This window comes from Triticum urartu, chromosome 5, assembly GCF_003073215.2.
Source record: "Triticum urartu cultivar G1812 chromosome 5, Tu2.1, whole genome shotgun sequence".
NCBI lineage: Eukaryota > Viridiplantae > Streptophyta > Magnoliopsida > Poales > Poaceae > Triticum > Triticum urartu.
The window spans coordinates 33,265,171-33,284,853 of NC_053026.1; the positions used below are offsets into that span (position 1 = coordinate 33,265,171).

At 47.6% G+C, this 19,683-nt stretch overlaps 2 protein-coding genes across 2 annotated transcripts; both read right to left on the minus strand.

The window, feature by feature from the left end:
- Positions 1–7,628: 7,628 nt before the first annotated feature.
- Positions 7,629–13,503, minus strand: LOC125507721 (protein NRT1/ PTR FAMILY 2.11-like). Its single transcript, XM_048672213.1, has 2 exons — positions 13,156–13,503; positions 7,629–9,562 (listed from the first exon to the last, which is right to left on the minus strand). Exons 1-2 carry the CDS (start codon positions 13,340–13,342, stop codon positions 7,899–7,901), a joined length of 1,851 nt encoding a protein of 616 aa, XP_048528170.1. The 5' UTR covers positions 13,343–13,503; the 3' UTR covers positions 7,629–7,898.
- On the minus strand, positions 9,569–13,149 carry LOC125507723 (vegetative cell wall protein gp1-like). Its single transcript, XM_048672214.1, has one exon. The coding sequence runs from the start codon at positions 11,276–11,278 to the stop codon at positions 10,319–10,321; it is 960 nt and encodes a 319-aa protein (XP_048528171.1). The 5' UTR covers positions 11,279–13,149; the 3' UTR covers positions 9,569–10,318.
- Positions 13,504–19,683: the final 6,180 nt, after the last annotated feature.

Here is a 19,683-nt window from a genome sequence, read left to right on the forward strand (position 1 = left end):
ATGAGGAAGTAACAAAGACCTCCTCGGGCACTATTCATGCGACATTGGTGAGGGGAAAGACGAGTGCCGTCGCAAGGGAAAGTGGAGGTGGAAAGTCCAAGAGGAGGTCGTGGGGGCAGTGGCAGGAATCGAAGCAGGCAGTGGCGTTGTGTGTGTGTGTGTGAGAGAGAGAGAGAGAGAGAGAGAGAGAGAGAGAGAGAGAGAGAGAGAGAGAGAGAGAGAGAGATTATCTTAGTGACATGTAGGCCTTTGCCACCTGGCCAAAGTGGTGTCATGTCAAGTCAAAAACAAGTTTGACCAAGGAATACCACCGATAGTGACTAAATCTATCCGGTATTAAGAGTTGTCGAACGGATATTGCACAAAATAATTTTTAGGGACAAGCCGCATTTCGCGATAAGTTGAGGCACCAAAATGGCACTTTGCTCTATTTACTTTTGTTATTATGCAGCGACAATGAGAAGGAAAAAAAGAAGGCACTCAATAAAAATACAAGCATAAACTGAAACATACCATAAAAAGGAACCATCCTCCCCCCCCCCCCCCCCCCCCCCCCCCCCACACACACACACAAACCGTTTTCATGAAAGTTGCCTCAATTGTCCATCATCTTATTGGCTTATTGAATAAAATAATTTTTCTTTGGTAAGCCAACGAGTGTTAATTCAATCAATAGTTAAATCTTCTCTTTTGGCACATCATCATATTATTTAGTAGAATATTAATTCTCCCATTGCAACACACGGGCAATTGCCCTTCCGGGTTTAATCGTAGTTTATATTTTTGGTGAATCAACATCTATCATATTATCAATGCAGTTTTTCGGCCTGTTAGTTGTGGTACTCATCCTTTCCGGTCAATGGACACATAAACTATGGATGACACAATAGACGCATTATTTTGTGTACCTCCACTCGTGGTTGTCTTACCACATATTGTGGCGGTCTCGAAGCCTCCAAGAGTCAAACATTTTATAAATATCCTTCTTTATCACAAGCTGTTACCATTTTTTAAAGTGGTGTTGGGGGTCACAGGTGGAGCCTGGTTTGGTCAAAACTAGGTCATGGCTTGCCCAACCCAGCTACAAATAATTTAATACATGGATAAAATTGGGTCATAAAGACCATGACCCAGTTTTTCTCCATGATGTGGTTTCCTTTAGATGGGTTGCATCTCCACCGTTAGCTGGGTATATGACATATGATTGGTTGTGGAGTTGCTTCTCCCACTTATCTGCACATATATATTGGGTTTATGTATGCTAACGTGGTTAAGCTTGGTTTCATGTTAATAGAAGTCTCCCACAATGATCTAAAAAAATGCTCTTGTTCGAGTCAACTATAGTCACACCTAGAGTATTACTAGCTACTTGTCTGGATATTTAGAAATATGCAATGTTCATCACACGCATGGTGCTCTCCTCACTATGGTTTCAATGTCTGGGATTAAGAAATTCATTTCAAACCCGGCGAGCCTAAATTTGGTGCCAACCATTCAAGTATGTTATTGGTCACTTATTTGTTATCAGTTTCTCTACATGTGTGCATGCATTGTCAGTTTATTTGCCACTAGATTTCATAATTACAAAAGTTTAAGACTTGGTTCTGCCGCATCATCATCACATATGCAAAAGAAGTTCGGTCAAACTCCCCTCCAGCAAATTTGATATTTGTTGAGACCATAATGGTTCTCCTAACTTGAATTCCTATATCTAGTCCTGGTGTGTGGTTTATATAGCTGCACTCTTTATTTTTGATAGGTCGGTTTGAATTGATTCTGTACTGGATCAAGTTGTAGAGTCTTAGTTGGTTATTTTGTAAAATGCATAAAATGATGGAAATACATTGATGGTACGTTGTGATGATTTTGTGTTGTTGCATAATTATGTGTCTGTTATAAGTCATTATGTTCTTATGTTGTTGCTTGTTGCATCAATTGGGGATTTGCTGTGTACATACTTTGTTTTGCATGCACCTGTTTGAAATGCTAGGACATCTTTGCACAATGTGGGAATCTTATGTTCATCTGAGCGCCTGAAGGATTGAGCAAGGGGCATCGCCAATTTCAACTTTGCTGACTCATTTGAACCATAGAAGGATTCTAAGGGCAATGCCCCTTGCTCTTCCACTATAACAAGAAAAAAATGATTTACTGTATAGGAAAACGAATGCGCAAACACGCAACGGCTTTCACGCGAGTTTCTCAATCTATTGCTTGTTCTGCTCTAACCAGCTAAGCTATCAGAACCACATGCCTAAAATCTCTTTTCTTCATCTATGAGCATCCTACCTGCAGTGGAGGAGCTTGCTTAAGAACCAAGGGCCGGCCAGCTCCGTCGGAAAGATCTTCTTCAGGAGGTGCTCATAAGAGTATAATACATATGTATATGTGCATATATATATATATAGAGAGAGATGAGTGTGTGTGCATGTATGAGCGCCTCCGTTTGCACTATGTTTCTAAAAACATAATATAGACGGGTATGTATGGACCGTTGGTTTCGTTTCAATTGAGAATCCACACTTTATATACATGGGATCCTTCTCTTTCACACACACATACCAGTTGGTGAACTCACCTCTCCTAAAAACTCTCCCCAATCATTTCCTTGACTTCACAAAGCCGGTATCTCTCACCTACACTCGAACCATACTGTTGGTTTGTGCAATATATTTGTACACATAGCAAGCAGTCAGATTTCGTTTAGAGAGAGAGAGAGAGAGAGAGAGACTGCTACCTTGGTGTCCCATGCTGGTAAATCTAAAATCTGTAGTATATATAATACTAGTAATCACTGTGAAACAAAGAGAAAATAGATTGGATCGACACACCTAGCACGGTGGTCTCGTGATCATTATATAGGGTGCCTCTAGGGCTGCCGCTAGGGTTTACAGAGGATAAGTACAAGTTGTTATACAAGATAACTACATTCCTAGATACTAGCCATATCTGATAACTATACAGTTTAACATTCCCCCTCAATCTGAACTTCCCACACAAAGATTCAGATTGTGCCTATTTAAAACAAATGGCGTCTCAGCTAGAGGCTTTGTGAATATGTCCGCAACTTGATCCTTAGAAGATATGAACCGAACATCAAGTGCCTTGGCTGCAACTCGTTCACGAACAAAATGAAAGTCCACTTCTATGTGCTTGGTTCTGGCATGGAATACCGGATTCGCCGATAGGTAAGTGGCTCCTAGATTGTCACACCACAGAACAGGAGGTCGAGAGAGGAAGACCCCAAGTTCACCAAGGACTGACTGTATCCATATTACCTCAGCCATTCCATTCGCAAGTGCCTTGTACTCAGACTCCGTGCTTGACCTGGACACCGTAGCTTGCTTTCTTGAACTCCACGAGACAAGGTTAGGTCCAAGAAGGACTGTAAAGCCACCTGTGGACCGGCGATCATCACTGCATCCAGCCCAATCTGCATCTGAAAAACAGCTTATCAGCATGGAGGGTGACTTTCGAATAGACAGGCCCATACTGTGAGTATACTTCAAGTATCTCAAGATCCTCTTTGCTGCTGAAAGATGTGCAGTCGTGGGTGCATGAAGAAACTGACAAACACGGTTAACTACAAAGGAAATGTCTGGCCTCGTGAGTGTTAGATATTGGAGGGCTCCAACCATGTTGCGATACTTGGTGCTGTCATCCTGAGACAGTGGATCACCACTGTCCTTACTAATCTTCTCACTGGAGGACATGGGCGTCGTAGAGACTTTACAATTTTCCATGTTGGCGCGACGAAGAATATCACTGATATACTTCTGCTGAGACAGAACAATTCCCCCTGGCGATGACTCCACATGGACTCCAAGGAAATAATGCAAGGGGCCCAGATCCTTGAGAGCAAAAGAGGCTTGAAGATCGGCAAGTAGCTTGGTAGTAGCAGCAGGAGAGGAGCTGGCCACAATAATGTCGTCGACATACACAAGCATGAAAATGGTGACACTACTCCGGTTATAGACAAAGAGAGACGTGTCAGCTTTGGATGCTATAAAACCAAGTTGTTGGAGCCGAAAACTAAGCCGAGAATACCACGCTCGAGGAGCCTGTTTGAGACCATATAGAGCCTTGCGAAGTTTGCACAAATGATGAGGCACCGAAGGATTCACAAAACCAGGAGGTTGGCGCATGTATACCTCTTCTTGGAGAATGCCATGAAGGAAGGCATTTTGAACATCCAACTGACGCAAACACCATCCTCGAGAGACTGCAATGGAGAGAACTAGGCGCACAGTGACAGGTTTAACAACCGGGCTGAACGTGTCATCATAGTCCAAGCCATAGCGTTGTTTGAACCCCTTTGCAACCAGACGTGCCTTGTAACGATCAACAGATCCATCCGGTTTGTGTTTGATCTTGAACACCCACTTGCAATCAATGACGTTGACACGAGGAGGAGGAACCAAAGTCCAGGTGCCATTTTGTCGGAGAGCATCGAGCTCAAGTTGCATGGCCAGACGCCACTCCGGTGAGGAGACCGCTTCACGATGATCAGTTGGTTCCCGCAGGGCCAAGAAGGCACGTCGGGAGGGATTGTACGTGACAGTACCATCAATGCGTTGCAACGGTTTGCGAGTGTGATCACGTGTGCGCGTCGTCATTGTATGCACAGGTGGAGCAGAAGATCCGGTGGCCACAGAAGATCCGGGTGGAGCACATGCAGATGAGCGCCCAGGCGAATCCCCCTAGGATCCCCTGTCGGATGAGGAAGGCGACGCGGCCGCCAGATCCTCATGGGATCCAGCGCCGCCAGCAGCAACGGCCTGCTCCGCAGGCGCCAGGTGCACAACAGCCTGGGGCGAATCGGGAGGCACATCGGTCCGTGCAGGGGTGGTCCCCACCACCACGTGAGGCGGACGCGCGCATGCAGAAGCCGACACGGGAGGCGCCCCGGTCCGCTCGCCCGCAGGAGACACGAGATTGGCGGGGGGCGGAGACCCGGGCCCAGTCTAGTCGCCTGGTGCGCGGTCCCCTGTTGTCACGCGGTCGGCCGCCGCCACGTCGCTGTCGCCAGGTGACGCGTGATCCGAGGCGGATGCGGCGGCAGATCGGGAGACAGGATCAGCCTAGGAGTCCGTGGGAGGGATTTTCTGTGCCGAATCGGTACCTGCATCCAGATTAGTTCGAGAAACAGGTGCACCATAGTTCATGTGGTGATGTGGAAATAAAAGTATGGCATGTTCAGCGACACGGGGTGGTATTGGAGAGGGTTGAGCATTGGCAAAAGGAAAAATTTGTTCATCAAAAGTAACATCTCATGATATATATATACGAGCGGTAGGTACGTGAAGACATTTATAGCCTTCGTGATGAATACTGTACCCGATAAACACACACTGCTGTGATCTAAAAGCAAGTTTCTGAGTGTTATACGGGCGCAGGTTAGGCCAACATGCACATCCGAACGTGCGAAGGGATACGTAGTCAGGCTTGGTGGAGAACAATTTTTCCATGGGACTCATATTGCCAATGACACGGCTGGGTAGTCGGTTGATAAGATAGCATGCGGACAAGTACGTCTCGTCCCAAAAACGGAGAGGCATAGATGCATGCGATAATAAGGAGAGACCCATGTCAACAATGTGACGGTGCTTCCTTTCGACCGAGCCGTTCTGTTGGTGTGTGTGTGGACAGGAGACATGATGAGCAATGCCAAGTTGCCGAAAGAATGTGTTGCTAAGCTTTTCCTATTCCCCACCCCAGTCTGATTGAACACACAGGATTTTACGAGACAAGAGGCGTTCAACATGGGCAAGAAAATCACGAAACACATCAAACACATCACACTTTCGTTTGAGAAGATAAATCCACACAAATTTACTATAATCATCAATAAATGAAACATAGTACTGGAACCCACCAGAGGAGGTTTTGGTAGGTCCCCACACATCTGAAAAAATAAGTTCCAAAGGAAACGAAGAAACACTCGAAGATCTAGGGAAAGGTAGCTGATGTGCTGTGCCTTGTTGACAAGCATTACACACATGGGTCAAAGCCCGACTTGACGATGCTAGTTTATTGGACGCCAAAACATGCTGAACGACTTGTGTGGATGGATGACCGAGCCTAGCATGCCAATCTTCAGCAGAGAGTCTAACTGAAGATAGGGCATGAGAACGTGAAGGCCGAATGGGATAGAGCCCATTTTCACATTTGCCTTGAAGAAGAACCCTCTTGGTTGTCAAATCCTTCATAAGAAAATGAGTAGGATAATATTTCAGATAAGCATGATTGTCAGTGGCAAGACGATTTACAGAGAGGAGGTTCTTATCGGCATTGGGAACATGTAGTATGTTGCGAAGTTTAAGGTTGGCAGAGGGAGTAGGAAGGAGAGCATGACCACGATGAGGTATGTGCAAACCTGATCCGTCGGCAGTGTGGATGCGGTCCCTTCCAGGATACTTCTCCCTCACGGTGAGGCGGTCCAAGTCCGACGTGATGTGGTTGGTGGCCCCCGTGTCGGTGAACCAGGTTGGATCGCCGAGGATGGATGGCGGTGACGCAGCTGCTAGACCCGCCATCTTGGAGTGTTGGGGTTGGAAGGCGTGGTTGTAGCGTTGAGCACACTCCCAGGCATAGTGCCCGGGACCCCGACAGAGTTGGCACTGCAGACGTGCATCCCTGCCACCACCGTGGTCACCGCGGTCACCACCACGGTTGCCATTCCCGTTCTGGCGGTTGCCACCGCCACCGCCGCGGTCACCGCGATACCCGCCGCGGTTGTTGTTTTTGTAGTCACCGCGGTCACCGGAGTTGCCACGGCCCTTGCCGCGGTAGGTGCCCTTGCCGCGGTTGGTGGTGTTGCCGCTGTGGTCGCGAGCGACATAGTTGGCGAAGGAGCCACCCGTGTGGAGTTGAAGACGAGTCGTGTGATACTCACGGCGACACTCGAAGGAGATGGCATGGGAGTAGAGCTCGCCCAGCGTCATGACGTCGATGCGGGTCGTGATAGCCGTGATGAGGGGCTCGTAGTCGCTGTCGAGGCCGGTGATGAAGGCGGTGATGATGTCCTCCTCGCGCATGGGACGGCCCGCAGCAGCGAGCTGATCGGCGTTGGAGCGGATCTTGGCGAAGTAGTCGACCATGGAGAGGTTGCCCTTGCGGAAGTTCATCATGTCCATCTTGATCTGCACCACGCTGGCGCGGCAGTGCGTGACGTACATCTCCTCGAGGTGCGCCCAGATGGCACGGGAGGTGTCGAAGAGGTGGACCTGCTGAAGCACATCGTCGGTGAGCGAGGCGAGCAGGTAGCTCAGGATGATTTGATCCTGACGAAACCAGGTAGCATACTCCGGATTAGGGGCGCGCTCCCCCTTGCCATCAGGCGGGAGGAGGCGATCTGGGGTAGGGGTGGTGCCGTCGACATAGCCGGTGACGCCAGCGATGCGAAGGGGAGGAAGGATCTGAGCTTTCCAGAGAAGGTAGTTGGAGGAGGTGAGTTTGGCAGTAATGAGGCTAGCAGAGGGTTGGGGAACAGCGGAAGACGGCGGCGCCTGGAGACCAGTCGGCATGGGCAGAGAAGCAAGGGTCGAGGAGGTCATGGTGGCGGAGGAGGGAGAACCCATCGTGCAGTTATGCGAGTTGGCCTGATACCATGTGAAACAAAGAGAAAATAGATTGGATCGACACACCTAGCACGGTGGTCTCGTGATCATTATATAGGACGCCTCTAGGGCTGCCGCTAGGGTTTACAGAGAATAAGTACAGGTTGTTATATAAGATAACTACATCCCTAGATACTAGCCATATCTGATAACTATACAGTTTAACAATCACCACTAAGATCAATGATCAGTCGATCATACACATATACCTTTCCATTAACCTACCAATCTATACATGCATACGAGTATACATAATACTACTAATCATCGTGCACTAATCTAAACCTGCGTCATATTACTGGCAACCTTCTTGGGGCTTTCATCGAGCTCGACTTCATCGCTGGCGTGGGTGTCATCACTGGCCTTCTTGAATTTGTACCACCTCGCGCATGCCACGAAGTAGACCAGGTTTACAGCGGCGATGGCAGCCGTGACAAGGTAGAACAGGTCCACCCTGCCCTCGTTTAAGTCTTGAGCCAGCCAGTCCGGCCGCCCGTCCCGCCGTCGCGTTGCCCTGTGCACCACCGTCACCATCAGACCGCTCGCGTAGCTCGCCACCGCGATCCCCAGGAAGCTGACCGCCCCCGCCACGCTCCGCATGTTCTCCGGGAACTGCCGGTAGTAGAACTCGATCTGTCCGATGGCACCGAACGCCTCCGACAGCCCCGCCAGCAATTGCTGTGGCACCAACCAAAACCAAGGCATCAATGAGCCGATCCTCCGTCGTCGGCGCTCCACCGCCGCTGACACCAGCATCGTGACCACAGAGAGCACCAGCCCGACGCCGATTCGCTGGAGCAGGGTGATGCCACCCTCGCGCCCGGTGAAGCGCCGGATTGCCGGCACCACGAGCCTGTCGTACATGGGGATCCAGAGAGTGAGGGCTAGCATCTGGAAGATAACGAATGAGCCCTGAGGGATCTGGAAGCTGCTGGAGTTACTAATCCGACGGTCGGTCTGTGCCGCCTGGAGCACGACGTAGGTGCCCAACTGGGTGAGCACCACAGAGTAGACGATCCCTGCCGACCACACTGGGGTGATGCGCGCCAGGCACTTCACCTCCTCCACTTGTTGCACTGTGCACAACCGCCACGGGTGCACCGGCGTCTTCCCGTCAGCGCATAGCAAGTCCTCGGGGGTCCGCATGGCCGCCTTGTCCAGGCATGTGAACTGGTCGGTGTACGCCAACTTGGAGACCAGCTTGCTCCTGTGAGGCGGGTCGAACAACTCGGCCTCAGCGCCATGAGCTTGCCGGAGGTGGCGTTTGAGAGTGGCAGCGACGAGGACCTGGGCGAAGCTAGTGAATGGGCTGCCTTCGGGCCGAACACGAACGTAGAGGCGCGTTCCCATGATAAATACGGCGCATGAGAGGCCCATGAGCGCGGCGGGCACGGCGAGGCCCAGCGCCCAATTGACGTTGCTCTGGAGGTAGATGATGACGGTGGCGGAGATCATAATGGCGATGGTGAAGGTGAAGTAGTACCAGTTGAAGAAGCTAGCGATGCCACGACGGCCGTCGGCGGTCCGTGGGTCGAACTGGTCGGCCCCAAAGGCCAAGTTGCAGGGTCGAATGCCGCCCGCGCCGACGACAAGGAAGAAGAAGGACACCAGGAGCGCGGCAAGTTGTGAGTCAGTTGGGCCTTGACATTGTTTCCCTTTGGATGAGCTACACGTTGGAGGGTGGAGGGAGTGGAGGGCAGCTGTGAGGGTGAGGATGAGCATGCCGATGAAGGAGGAGACGGTGCCTACAGTGATGGTGGTGTAGCGGCCGAGGTAGGTGTCGCTGATGTAGGCACCAAAGACAGTGGCGAGGTTACTGGTGCCGGAGAAGACATTGAGGAGGGTGGCAGCTTTGACGCTGGGCATGTGGTATACCGTCGTCAGGTACACCAACAAGTTCGACAACGTCCCAATTGTACCAAGCTTCTCGAATGTCTCATTCCCTGCAACAGACAATCCATTTCAATGTTACTAACTTATTTCACTTCAATTTAGTGTATACACTGGCTTGGTAGGTAATTCAACAAACCCATCACACGCTATACTCGCTACTCCAAAATTAAATTTGAAAATAAATAACATTTATTTTTGTCAAATTCAACTGCCATTTAGAGAAGCATGTCCAAGTTGTTGGAATTAATCTTGACATGTGTGCACCTGCATGTGCGTTGCATGTTAGGCTACTCATAGTGGGGAGTATCATATACTAAAGATACTAGTGTATGATACTACCTAATGCATAGTATCATAGATGATCTTATTGATGGACCTGCATGACACAAAGTAGTATAGTATTTATTATCTTACGGTATCTACCTATATATGTTACTCTAACCCTCTCTCTCTTCTTTAATTTTCTGCCACATCGGCATGTTTACTACTCCCGAGTGCATGATACCGGCTAAGGCCAACTCCACCGCGCGACCCTATCCTGTCCGTCCCTGTCTGTTTGGGGTAAAACGGACAAACCAGACAGCCCAGCGGCAGACCCCATTTGGCATTTTCGTCCGTTTCGTGTCCGTTTCACCGCATCTTTGGACCAAAGTTGGTCTCGTTTTGGGGCAAAAGCGGACACGAGCCGGACGTTTTCTGCGTCCCTTCTGTCCGCTGTGTCCGTCTGCACATGGGTCTAGCCCACCTGTCATTGAAACCTGAGGGACCCACCCACCCACCCATCCCTTCTCTCTCCTCTATTTCCACTATTCATTGCACACCGCGTCGACGGCCGCCGGAGCAGGGCATGGGCACGGCCTCCCCGCCGGCGGGCCAACCAGCGCCAGCCTCCCGACCACGGCAGCCGCGACTGGCAGACGGCGAGCACGCGGGGCTGCGGTAGGGTGGCGAGCAGCGGCGCGCGCGGGCGCGGGCACAGCAGCTGCTGACGACGGCTCGGGCGGGTCCGAGTAGCAGATGGCGACCATGAGCGCGGCCCAGTCGCCCTGCCGGCCGAGGTTCTCTCCGAAGGGGAACCTGCCGAGGTAGAACTCGAGGATGCTGAGGCCGAAGCTCCAGATGTCGCCGGCGTCCATGTACTCGAGCAGGATCTGCAGCTCGCCGCCGCGCTCGTACATGCCGTGGTAGCCGCACCACGGCAGGGGGCTCGGCGGTGCGTAGGATGGCGATGTCGCCGGCGTAGCAGCGGGACGTGGCCCGCAGCCGCACCATCCACACCGTCCCGCCCGCGCCGTTGCCGACGCGGCGCACGCGCTCCAGCTCGTGCAGCGGGGGCGGGGATGGGGCCGCGAGCGGCTGGGCGGCGCCGTGGGGAGCGGTGGTCGGGTGAGGGAGCGGAGCGGGACGGCGCGGGCGGGCGGGCTCGGCGAGCGCATCACCGTGGGGAGCGGTGGTTCGGGAAGGAAGGGGGAGCGGGACGGCGCGGGAGGGCGGGCTTGGCGAGCGTGGCGCCGTGGCGAGCGGTGGTCGGGGCAGGGAGGGGGGCGGGACGGCGCGGTCGGGCGGGCGGGCTCTCGGCGAGCACGGCGCCCTGGGGAGCGGTGGTCGGGGGAGAGAGGAAGAGCGGGACGGCGCGGGCGGGCGGGCTCGGCGAGCGCGGCGCCGCGACGAGATTCCGCGGGGAGGGGGACGGACGTTTTGGGTCGCTCTCCCGCGGTGGGCGCCTCGAACCCAAGCCGGACACGCATGTCCGACTTCGTCCCCATTGCCACCCCAAACGGACGAAATCTGGACAAAACGAACGTCCGTTTCGGGTCGTGCGGTGGAGTTGGTCTAAGATACCCCACTATGGCCAGCCTTAGTGATCTGAAATGGCTAGGTCGTTGAGTTAGTTATCTACGTGAGTGAGTCCAGAAGTTGGTTAGTGGAGTTAATTATCAGTGGATGCATATGAGATGTTAGCTGCTTAGCCGGGTCGTGCACGTACGTGATGTTAGTGGGGCCGAGTATGGTGGCTGGTTAGCGCATGCGTGAGGCAAATCTCCTCTGTGTATATATATCACCTTTGAGTCAATGAAAAAGTGGCTGGAGAAAAGATGTAGCTTTTATGGAGCCAAGGAAGGTGCATCATTGCAAAGCCGTTTGTGATCTTCCTTGGTGTGTGTGTGTGTGTGCGTGTGTGTGTGTTAGTGTGTGTGTTTGAGTTTCATGTGTGTGTGTTCTTGTGTTGTGAGAGAACCACAAGAGATAGTTGAGAGAGGAAGAAATAGAGGCGCTGTGAGGATGCGGCGCCAGCACAAGTTGCATCAAGTTACAAACAAATGTCAATTAGTTTTGTCGACTTTGACTATAAAGGTTTCCGCTTGCTAATTGTTTGGAGACTAAAAGGCTTTGTGGACATCTGTCTTGCCCATAATTTGGCGGACTCTGACTAAAAATCTTTGATTGACTTTATGTAGAAAATATGATCATGAATTTCTTTTTAACAAAGCATATGTGCTGCTAATATAAATCGTTAAAATAGTTGTTGTGAATAATTTCTAGAACTTATGTCTTGCCTTCAAAGAGATAGATAAATTGATACAATCCCATTCCGAGTCTACAATATTAATGTAGAAAACAGAAAACCCAAAATCACCACCCCGGGAGAAGGGGAAAAGTGTAATATTCCACCACATAAAGTTCTTCAGAAAAAAGGAGGTTCGACTACCACATGAAAGATGCAATTTGCCCAAAAACAATTGCACAAGATAAACAAGGAATGAAAGTAAAATTGTTGGGATAGTGACTTGTCGTGGGAGAGTAGTATTTTGGAAACAAAATCACCTATTTCAGTATATAGGGGCATGGAGGCCAGTGCCTTTCAAATATGCGAATTATATTTAGGAGTTACAGAAACTCTGAAAACATCCCACATACATATAGTTGGGTTCTACATGTGCGTAAACTTTTATTTAAAATATTCTAATTTGTAAGCTACAGTAAAAGGCAAATGTGTCGATCCATAATATCATGCATATATTCATTTTTACTAGGTGTGTTTTTTTTTACGTAAAGCTATGTATTGATGATTTTATTTACTAAAATACAGTGCATGTCTATATATGTACAGATAAAATCTTTTTGGATTTTGGTAGCGTTTTTAAATATTGTTTTGAACTCTTGCTTAGAAAAACTAGGGGCTACAGTACTTTGCATTTCGTTGTCAAGAACGAGGAGGGGGTATACATGGCATGGACATGTACTACTGCATAGCAGCCTTTTTGGACGTGCTGGGTGCAAATCACGGTACCACACACACATGGCCTGGGTTGCTGATTTGTGGGCACTCACCCATCGTCTCAGCGAAGCAACGCAAAGAGAAAGAGGTAAACTAACTGAATGGCACGGCACGGCATGGCATGGCATGGCGCCCGATTCATGTGGGCAACTAACTGAATTGTTATCACCATCCGTCCCTACTTGTCCTGCACGTCTTTTTAGGTTCATTTACGATGGCATGAACAGAGTTTGTTGAGATCCAGGACAAGAAAAACAATAGGAGCAACAATGAATTCAGAGCGGGAGATCGAATAGAAGATGTGACATGTGCATGTAGGGAAAACAGACAGAGCTAAGATAGCTGGGATGTAGTGACAATCACCTATGACGTACGGCATGGCCTTCCATCCGCGGTGGTTGTGGTCGGGGGCCTCGCTGTCCCCGGGCTCCGATGACGGTTCGGCCTCGCCACCGCCGTCCTCCGACAAGACCTTCATCGTCGTCGTCTTGTCCTCGCTCATGGGCTTCTGCTCCTCCTGCTGCTGCCGCTGAGGCTTGTTTGCGTCCATCGATCACTAGGCAAGCACCAAGTAGCTGGCACACATATAAAATTTGAGGAGTCAGGCTGTGTGCCTGCGGCTGCAGTAGTGCAGGAAGCAGAGAAGGAGAGGCTGGCCGTATAAATAAGCCAGCTGCTGAGTATGGGATCTTGCTTTGAGAGAGAAAGATAAAGAGGCGTATACACGGAGGAATGAAATTTCCCTCCCCCTCTCTAACCGTATACATACAGATGTAGTACTGTAGAAAGCAACGGCATGAGCGGAGAGAGACCATAACTGCAGCTGGAGGCAAATAATTAAGGGCGCTAAATTATCTTTGTGCTCTTCATAAATATGAGATGTTTTCTGTATTCTACATGTGAGAGAGAAGCATCCCATGCAGATGATTACTATTTTTTTTTCAAAACAGAGACAAAAATCAATTAATTAAGTAGAAAAGAACTGTTCAGTTAACTAACAGAAAACCGGGCAGAAATCAAAGTGCAGATGATTATTACTCTAATTGAAACCAAACCAACCACAAATAAAGGAGCCCGGGCCACCCGGGGCAGCTCCATGTCTATATCGGTGAAGCGCCTGTCGTGCTGCCTGCACTTGAGTCATCCACCCACTGTGCACCACTACTAGTGTTGTGCACTCAATGTCCAATCAAGGAAATTAGTCACAAGAAGTATGCGGGCGTAGGTGTAATTAATTAATGACTTACTTGATCAAATAGATATAGGTGTATTAAATTAGAGTTTTGCTTCGGTACACCCCCTAAAAAAGTTTACAGATTTGGATGTAGATTAAAAGTGAATATTAGAAGTTAACCCTTCAATAAAAAGGATTAGATTGTTTCGATCTCTTGTTTGATCCATTGAGAAAATAGGGATTAGAATTAGATAAACATGAATGTGTGAGAGTACCTTTAAAAGTAACTTTAAGAGGCGTGTAAACTTTCAGGGGTGGTGGGGAGGGGGTACTGGAGCAAAACTCATTAAAGTAAGGAATAATGATACACAACTACCCATTTTAGACGCCAAAAAAATCGCTGTCACCAACAGTTTCCTGTTGTGATAAGTGTAAAAGATACTTGCCCCTTAGACAATTTGTTTAATAGATGTCTGACAGTAATTTCATTTTAGAAATCCCGTTTTATGTCCAATGAGTGACGGTTTAATTTGGTCGCCCCTAAGTGATGGATCCATGACAGGAGCTGGACCTTCTTTCGCACTTCGAAGTTCAACTTTGAACTCCCCTCCCAAGACAACACTCCATCAATTGGGGGTCATTGATATCTTCTCCGCGAGGCTCATCCATATGACTATGTCGACTAGGAAACACCATTCAAAGCAAAAAAATTAAATCGATTGTGTCAGGGGTAGAAAGAATGTGTAATGGGTGGGAAGAATGTGTCTCCCAGTTGGTGGTCTCCGAAATGGAGGTGTCACGAGTAGAAAGATTGTGTGGCCTATCAACTTTGTGCACCAAGATGGACCAGTTTTGCTTGTCCATGGTCTTAGTTGATTGTTCTTAAATAGGATTCTATGTTAGCCAATAGGGGCAACCAAAAATAGTTAATGACGCTTGCGAGATAAGTTATTTTTGTTTCATGGATATTACCATAACTCACATAATAGATCATAGTTAGTACGGTGCACATGTCAATGGTTAGAGAGGCACTACTACACTAGCTTTTGTTTGGCAATGTCAGCGATGTCGGTTGGGTGAATGTGGGGTGCCAAGGACGAAGTGGCACAATCTTTGAAAATGCATTAGTTGCACTATGGCAATGATGGACTTGAATGGATGCAGAACTTTGATGTGTGTTCTGATTGTTAAAGTAAAATGATTTGATGCACACCGTTAGTAAAAATGAATCATCGGATGATAGTAATGTTGTTGAGTCAAGGCATTGAGGTCATTATTACGACAATAGAACATTTGTAAGGAGAGCTTGATGAATGCGCACAGCACACAAACTTGCTTTACATTTTTGCTTGTGCAGTCTTCAAAACTTACTAAGGGGTTCATGAGGATAGCCACGAATCTTAGTTAGCACATTTCTTTTCACTGGTGGGCATACTAATATCAGTAATGTAGGCCAACGAACCTTATTTTTACTAGTGAAGCAGTCACTCATATTGGTAGTTTAGTACCATTGTGGGTCCATAGCAGATATCTTCTATTATGCATATTACATTGATGAGTTTAGATCGCCTCTACTCACCACTTTAAGATTCACATTATATATCATCACAAAAGAATCCTCATTCACGATGGCATGTCATCTCTTCCTTTACCATCCCATTTCATCTTCATGGATTCATCTACCATGTCTTGTTTGACTGTCTTGCTCAATTGAGCACACACCTGTATACTATAATATCCTCCTCAACTACTTGACTGGCTTGTATGCAATAAGATATCTCTCTAGCTTTCTCTATCATGTCTTATACTCAAAACACAACTCATTCAGGAATGATAGGCCTTGGGTACTTGAGGAACTAGTCATATACCTGGCCATGGCTGGAGCAGAATATCCTCTCGCACCATAGCATGGTCCTTTTTAGTCTGATTCGAAATTGTCTATGTTTGAAAGCATCTAATTTTACAGCAGGAAGTATTCACCTCGCATGATTCTAGGACAATAGTAGGTTCACAGTCAACTACAAGCGGAAGTGCGCTTTGTCGTTGTGTTCAATTTTGACAAAAATTAAGTGGAGTACACATCAAATTTTGTACATGATTGAGTTCGCAAAAAATTGGACACAAACATATGAAAGATTATGTGTGAAGTCCATGCAAAAATATAACCAAATCTCATAATTGCTCTTTAAAACCATTCATCTGTTACTAGACACTTGACATCGGGTTATTTTAAGATTATTTATTGTTTGAACTGAAGCTCGAGGCCCCTGAGTTACTTTGCAAGGCTGAAGCCTTGATGGAAAGGGGAATTTTCACATAACTATCACACACGTGTGTCCAATCACTTAGGAAGATTTGAATAAACCAACTACGATATCATGTTGATTCTATGAAATATATAGGACTGCAGCTTAAAGCCATGGTATTTCTTTGATGCACACTTTAATTGACCTTAAAGCACAATGAGGAGTAGAGGGTGGATTCAAAGACCACAATTGGGTGAACGGCAAGTTGTCCACAATTGGGCATTGAAGCGGCAACCATGTACACAGACAGTGTCTATATGTGCTCCTAGAAGTAGGCTTCCTCCTTCATGTGGCATGCATGGGTTAGCATTGGCTATTGGCGTTCGACTTAATAGACAGCCGACAATATATAGAAGCAGTAGCATGAGAGGAACAATTATAAAATAGTGTGCTAACAAAAATAGCGTTGGCCTCCTGCAGATGCCACACACGCTATATCGTGCTATATTTCAAATAGCATTTTGAGAAGAAAAAATGCCAGATATAGCCCAAAAATAAGGATTTCAACAACAATAGGGAATATAGTTCAATAATAAAGGACCAAACGATTTTAAGGTAGCCTAACATCAACAACCCATGGGCAACAACATAGGAAAAATTACTTACTCAGAAATAGGTGCCACTAGAATCTCCATTAATAAGTAATAATCTCTCCCTGTCACCCATGGAAGTACTTCAGCCAGCTAGCTAGTTAATAGAGTGATGACCTATCAGGTGCTACGAGTTAACGTGGCTAACTTGCAAGTTGAAAGTTTGCAACACAGGCGGACCAAACACACTAACATCTAGCAGACATTCTGATCCAACACACACATCATGAATTTGTGAAGCACAAAGAACTTGCATGTTGTCTCACTTGCATGCGGCGCAGCTGACTGCGACATCGTGCCATCACAAACAGGGGAAAACCGGCGGGGATGAAAGAATGCCAGTTGAGCTGGAGGAAGACGGGCCGAATTAGGTATTTTGCCTATTTGGGCTTGGTCAGCCTCGGGTCTTCGGGCTGATAGGCAACCAAAGAAATTAGAGTGCTACGCGCTATCCATTTTTAGCACGATATAGTATGCTATTTCGCGAATAGCGCCATAGCGAGCAAAATTGGCAAAATTTAGCGTGGGCTCTCCCCATATGCTAGCATAGAAATAGTGCGTTATTTTTCATTGAAAATGACTGAATAAAGAATTAACCTTCTGCTTTTATTGTGTGGACAGTTCTTCGAACGAGAAGATGTGAAAAGAATATGAATAAAAACTAACATTTGTGACCCTAACTTGAATCCTTTGTCATTTTTGAAACCTAGCTACTCCCTCTCGGGTTTTTTGGGTCCCCTTGTATTTAGGGTCAAACTATGACTATCAATTTAACTAATGAAATATAAAGTATATGTCACAAAAATTATGTAGTGTGATCCATCTTTTGAATCAAATCCAATAATAATTTTTATAGCATATATATCATATTTTGTTTGTCACATAGATGGTTAAAATTTGACCCAAATACTAGGAGGGCCGATAAACCAGGACGGGGAAGTAATAACTTGGAACAACAAAAACATGAACTCAAAAATGTACTACAAGCAAGGAGTGGTGATTTCAAGGCTAGCATGGATTCTTCTACGAGCCCTCAATGTTGTTGGAAGAGACAAATAAAATTCTAAACTTTTGTTCTCATACGTAATCTATTCAGACTGACCTAACTTAAACAAGAAGTAGGGCTACGTAACTACAACGCACCGGGACTACATATAGGAATTCAAGTTATGCGAACCAACATGGTCCCAACTAATTTGAACTTATTGGAGGGATGTTTGACTAAACTTCTTCTACAAATGTGATGCTGATCAGAATGGAATCAACTAAAATTAATTGACGGCCCGTTGTTTCTTCTTCATCCCAACTCTATCCAAACTTTTGTACTTCTGTAATCTAGTGGTGAGTAAACAGGCTCTCCTGGTTGGCACATACACGTAAAGAAGCCCTTGACAAATAATTGTCCAATAAAAGACTAGAATGGTTGGCACTAATTTCGGGCTCTCCAGGTTTGGATATGAATTCCTTAATTTTGGACACTGAAAACACAGAGGGGAGAGCACCATATGTGTGATGGATATTGTAGGTTTCCAAATGTTAGAACAATGTCTCAATGGGGCAATTCTTGCCCACTTCAATATGAGCAGCAACAGTGCCACAATCTACAATAAGGCAGTCGTGAGTGGAGATACATAGAATAATATGTCTCTATGATCTATATATAGTTTATATGTCCATTGACTAGAAAGGTTGAGTAGCACACCTAAGAGGCCGAAAAAAGCCAATGATTATGTATGTCGAGACACCAAAAAGGTTGATTGTTACACTTCCATTGATTGCCTTTGGACAAATGTTGATGATTTTGTCACATAAACTATCTATTGGGGAACGCAATATTTCAAAAAAATCCACGATCACGCAAGATCTATGTAGGAGATGTATAGCAACGAGAGGGGAGAGTGTGTGCATGTACCCTCGTAGATCGAAAGCGGAAGCGTTTAGTAACGCGGTTGATGTAGTCGAACGTCTTCACGATCCAACCGAGCAAGTACCGAACGCACGGCACCTCCGCGATCTGCACACGTTCAGCTCGGTGACGTCCCTCGTACTCTTGATCCAGCTGAGGCCGAGGGTGAGTTCCGTCGGCACGACTGCGTGTTGACGGTGATGATGAAGTTACCGACGCAGGGCTTCGCCTAAGCACTACGGCAATATGACCGAGGTATAAAACTATGGAGGGGGGCACCGCACACGGCTAAAGATCAACTTATGTGTCTATGGGGTGCCCCGCTCCCCCGTATATAAAGGAGAAGAGGAGGGGGAGGGCCGGCCACAAGGGGCATGCCCACGGGGGGCAATCCTACTCCTAGTAGGAGTAGGTTTCCGCCTTTCCTAGTCCTAGTAGGAGAAGAAGGAAGGAGAGGGAACAAGAGAAGGAAAGGGGGGCCAGCCCCCCAAACCCTAACCCAGTTTGGATTGGCATTGGGGGGCGCGCACCTCCACTTGGCCGCCGCCTCCTCTCTACCACTAGGGCCCATGAAGGCCCATTAACCCCCCAGGGGGTTCCGGTAACCCCTGGTACTCCAGAAAATGCCTGAACTTATCCGAAACCTTTCTGGCGTCCAAACATAACCTTCCAATATATCAATCTTTATGTCTCGACCATTTCGAGACTCCTCGTCATGTACGTGATCATATCCGGGACTCCGAACTACCTTCGGTACATCAAAACACATAAACTCATAATACCGATCGTCACCGAACGTTAAGCGTGCGGACCCTACGGGATCGAGAACTATGTAGACATGACCGAGACATGTCTCCGTCAATAACCAATAGTGGAACCTGGATGCTCATATTGGTTCGTACATATTCTACGAAG

Coding starts and splice junctions, on each gene's coding strand:
- LOC125507723 (XM_048672214.1), bottom strand. CDS start 11,278: ATGGGGACGAAGTCGGACATGCGTGTCCGGCTTGGGTTCGAGGCGCCC.
- LOC125507721 (XM_048672213.1), bottom strand. CDS start 13,342: ATGGACGCAAACAAGCCTCAGCGGCAGCAGCAGGAGGAGCAGAAGCCC. Junction 9,563..13,155: donor GGCCATGCCGTACGTCATAG/GTGATTGTCACT, acceptor TGTCTGTTGCAG/GGAATGAGACATTCGAGAAG.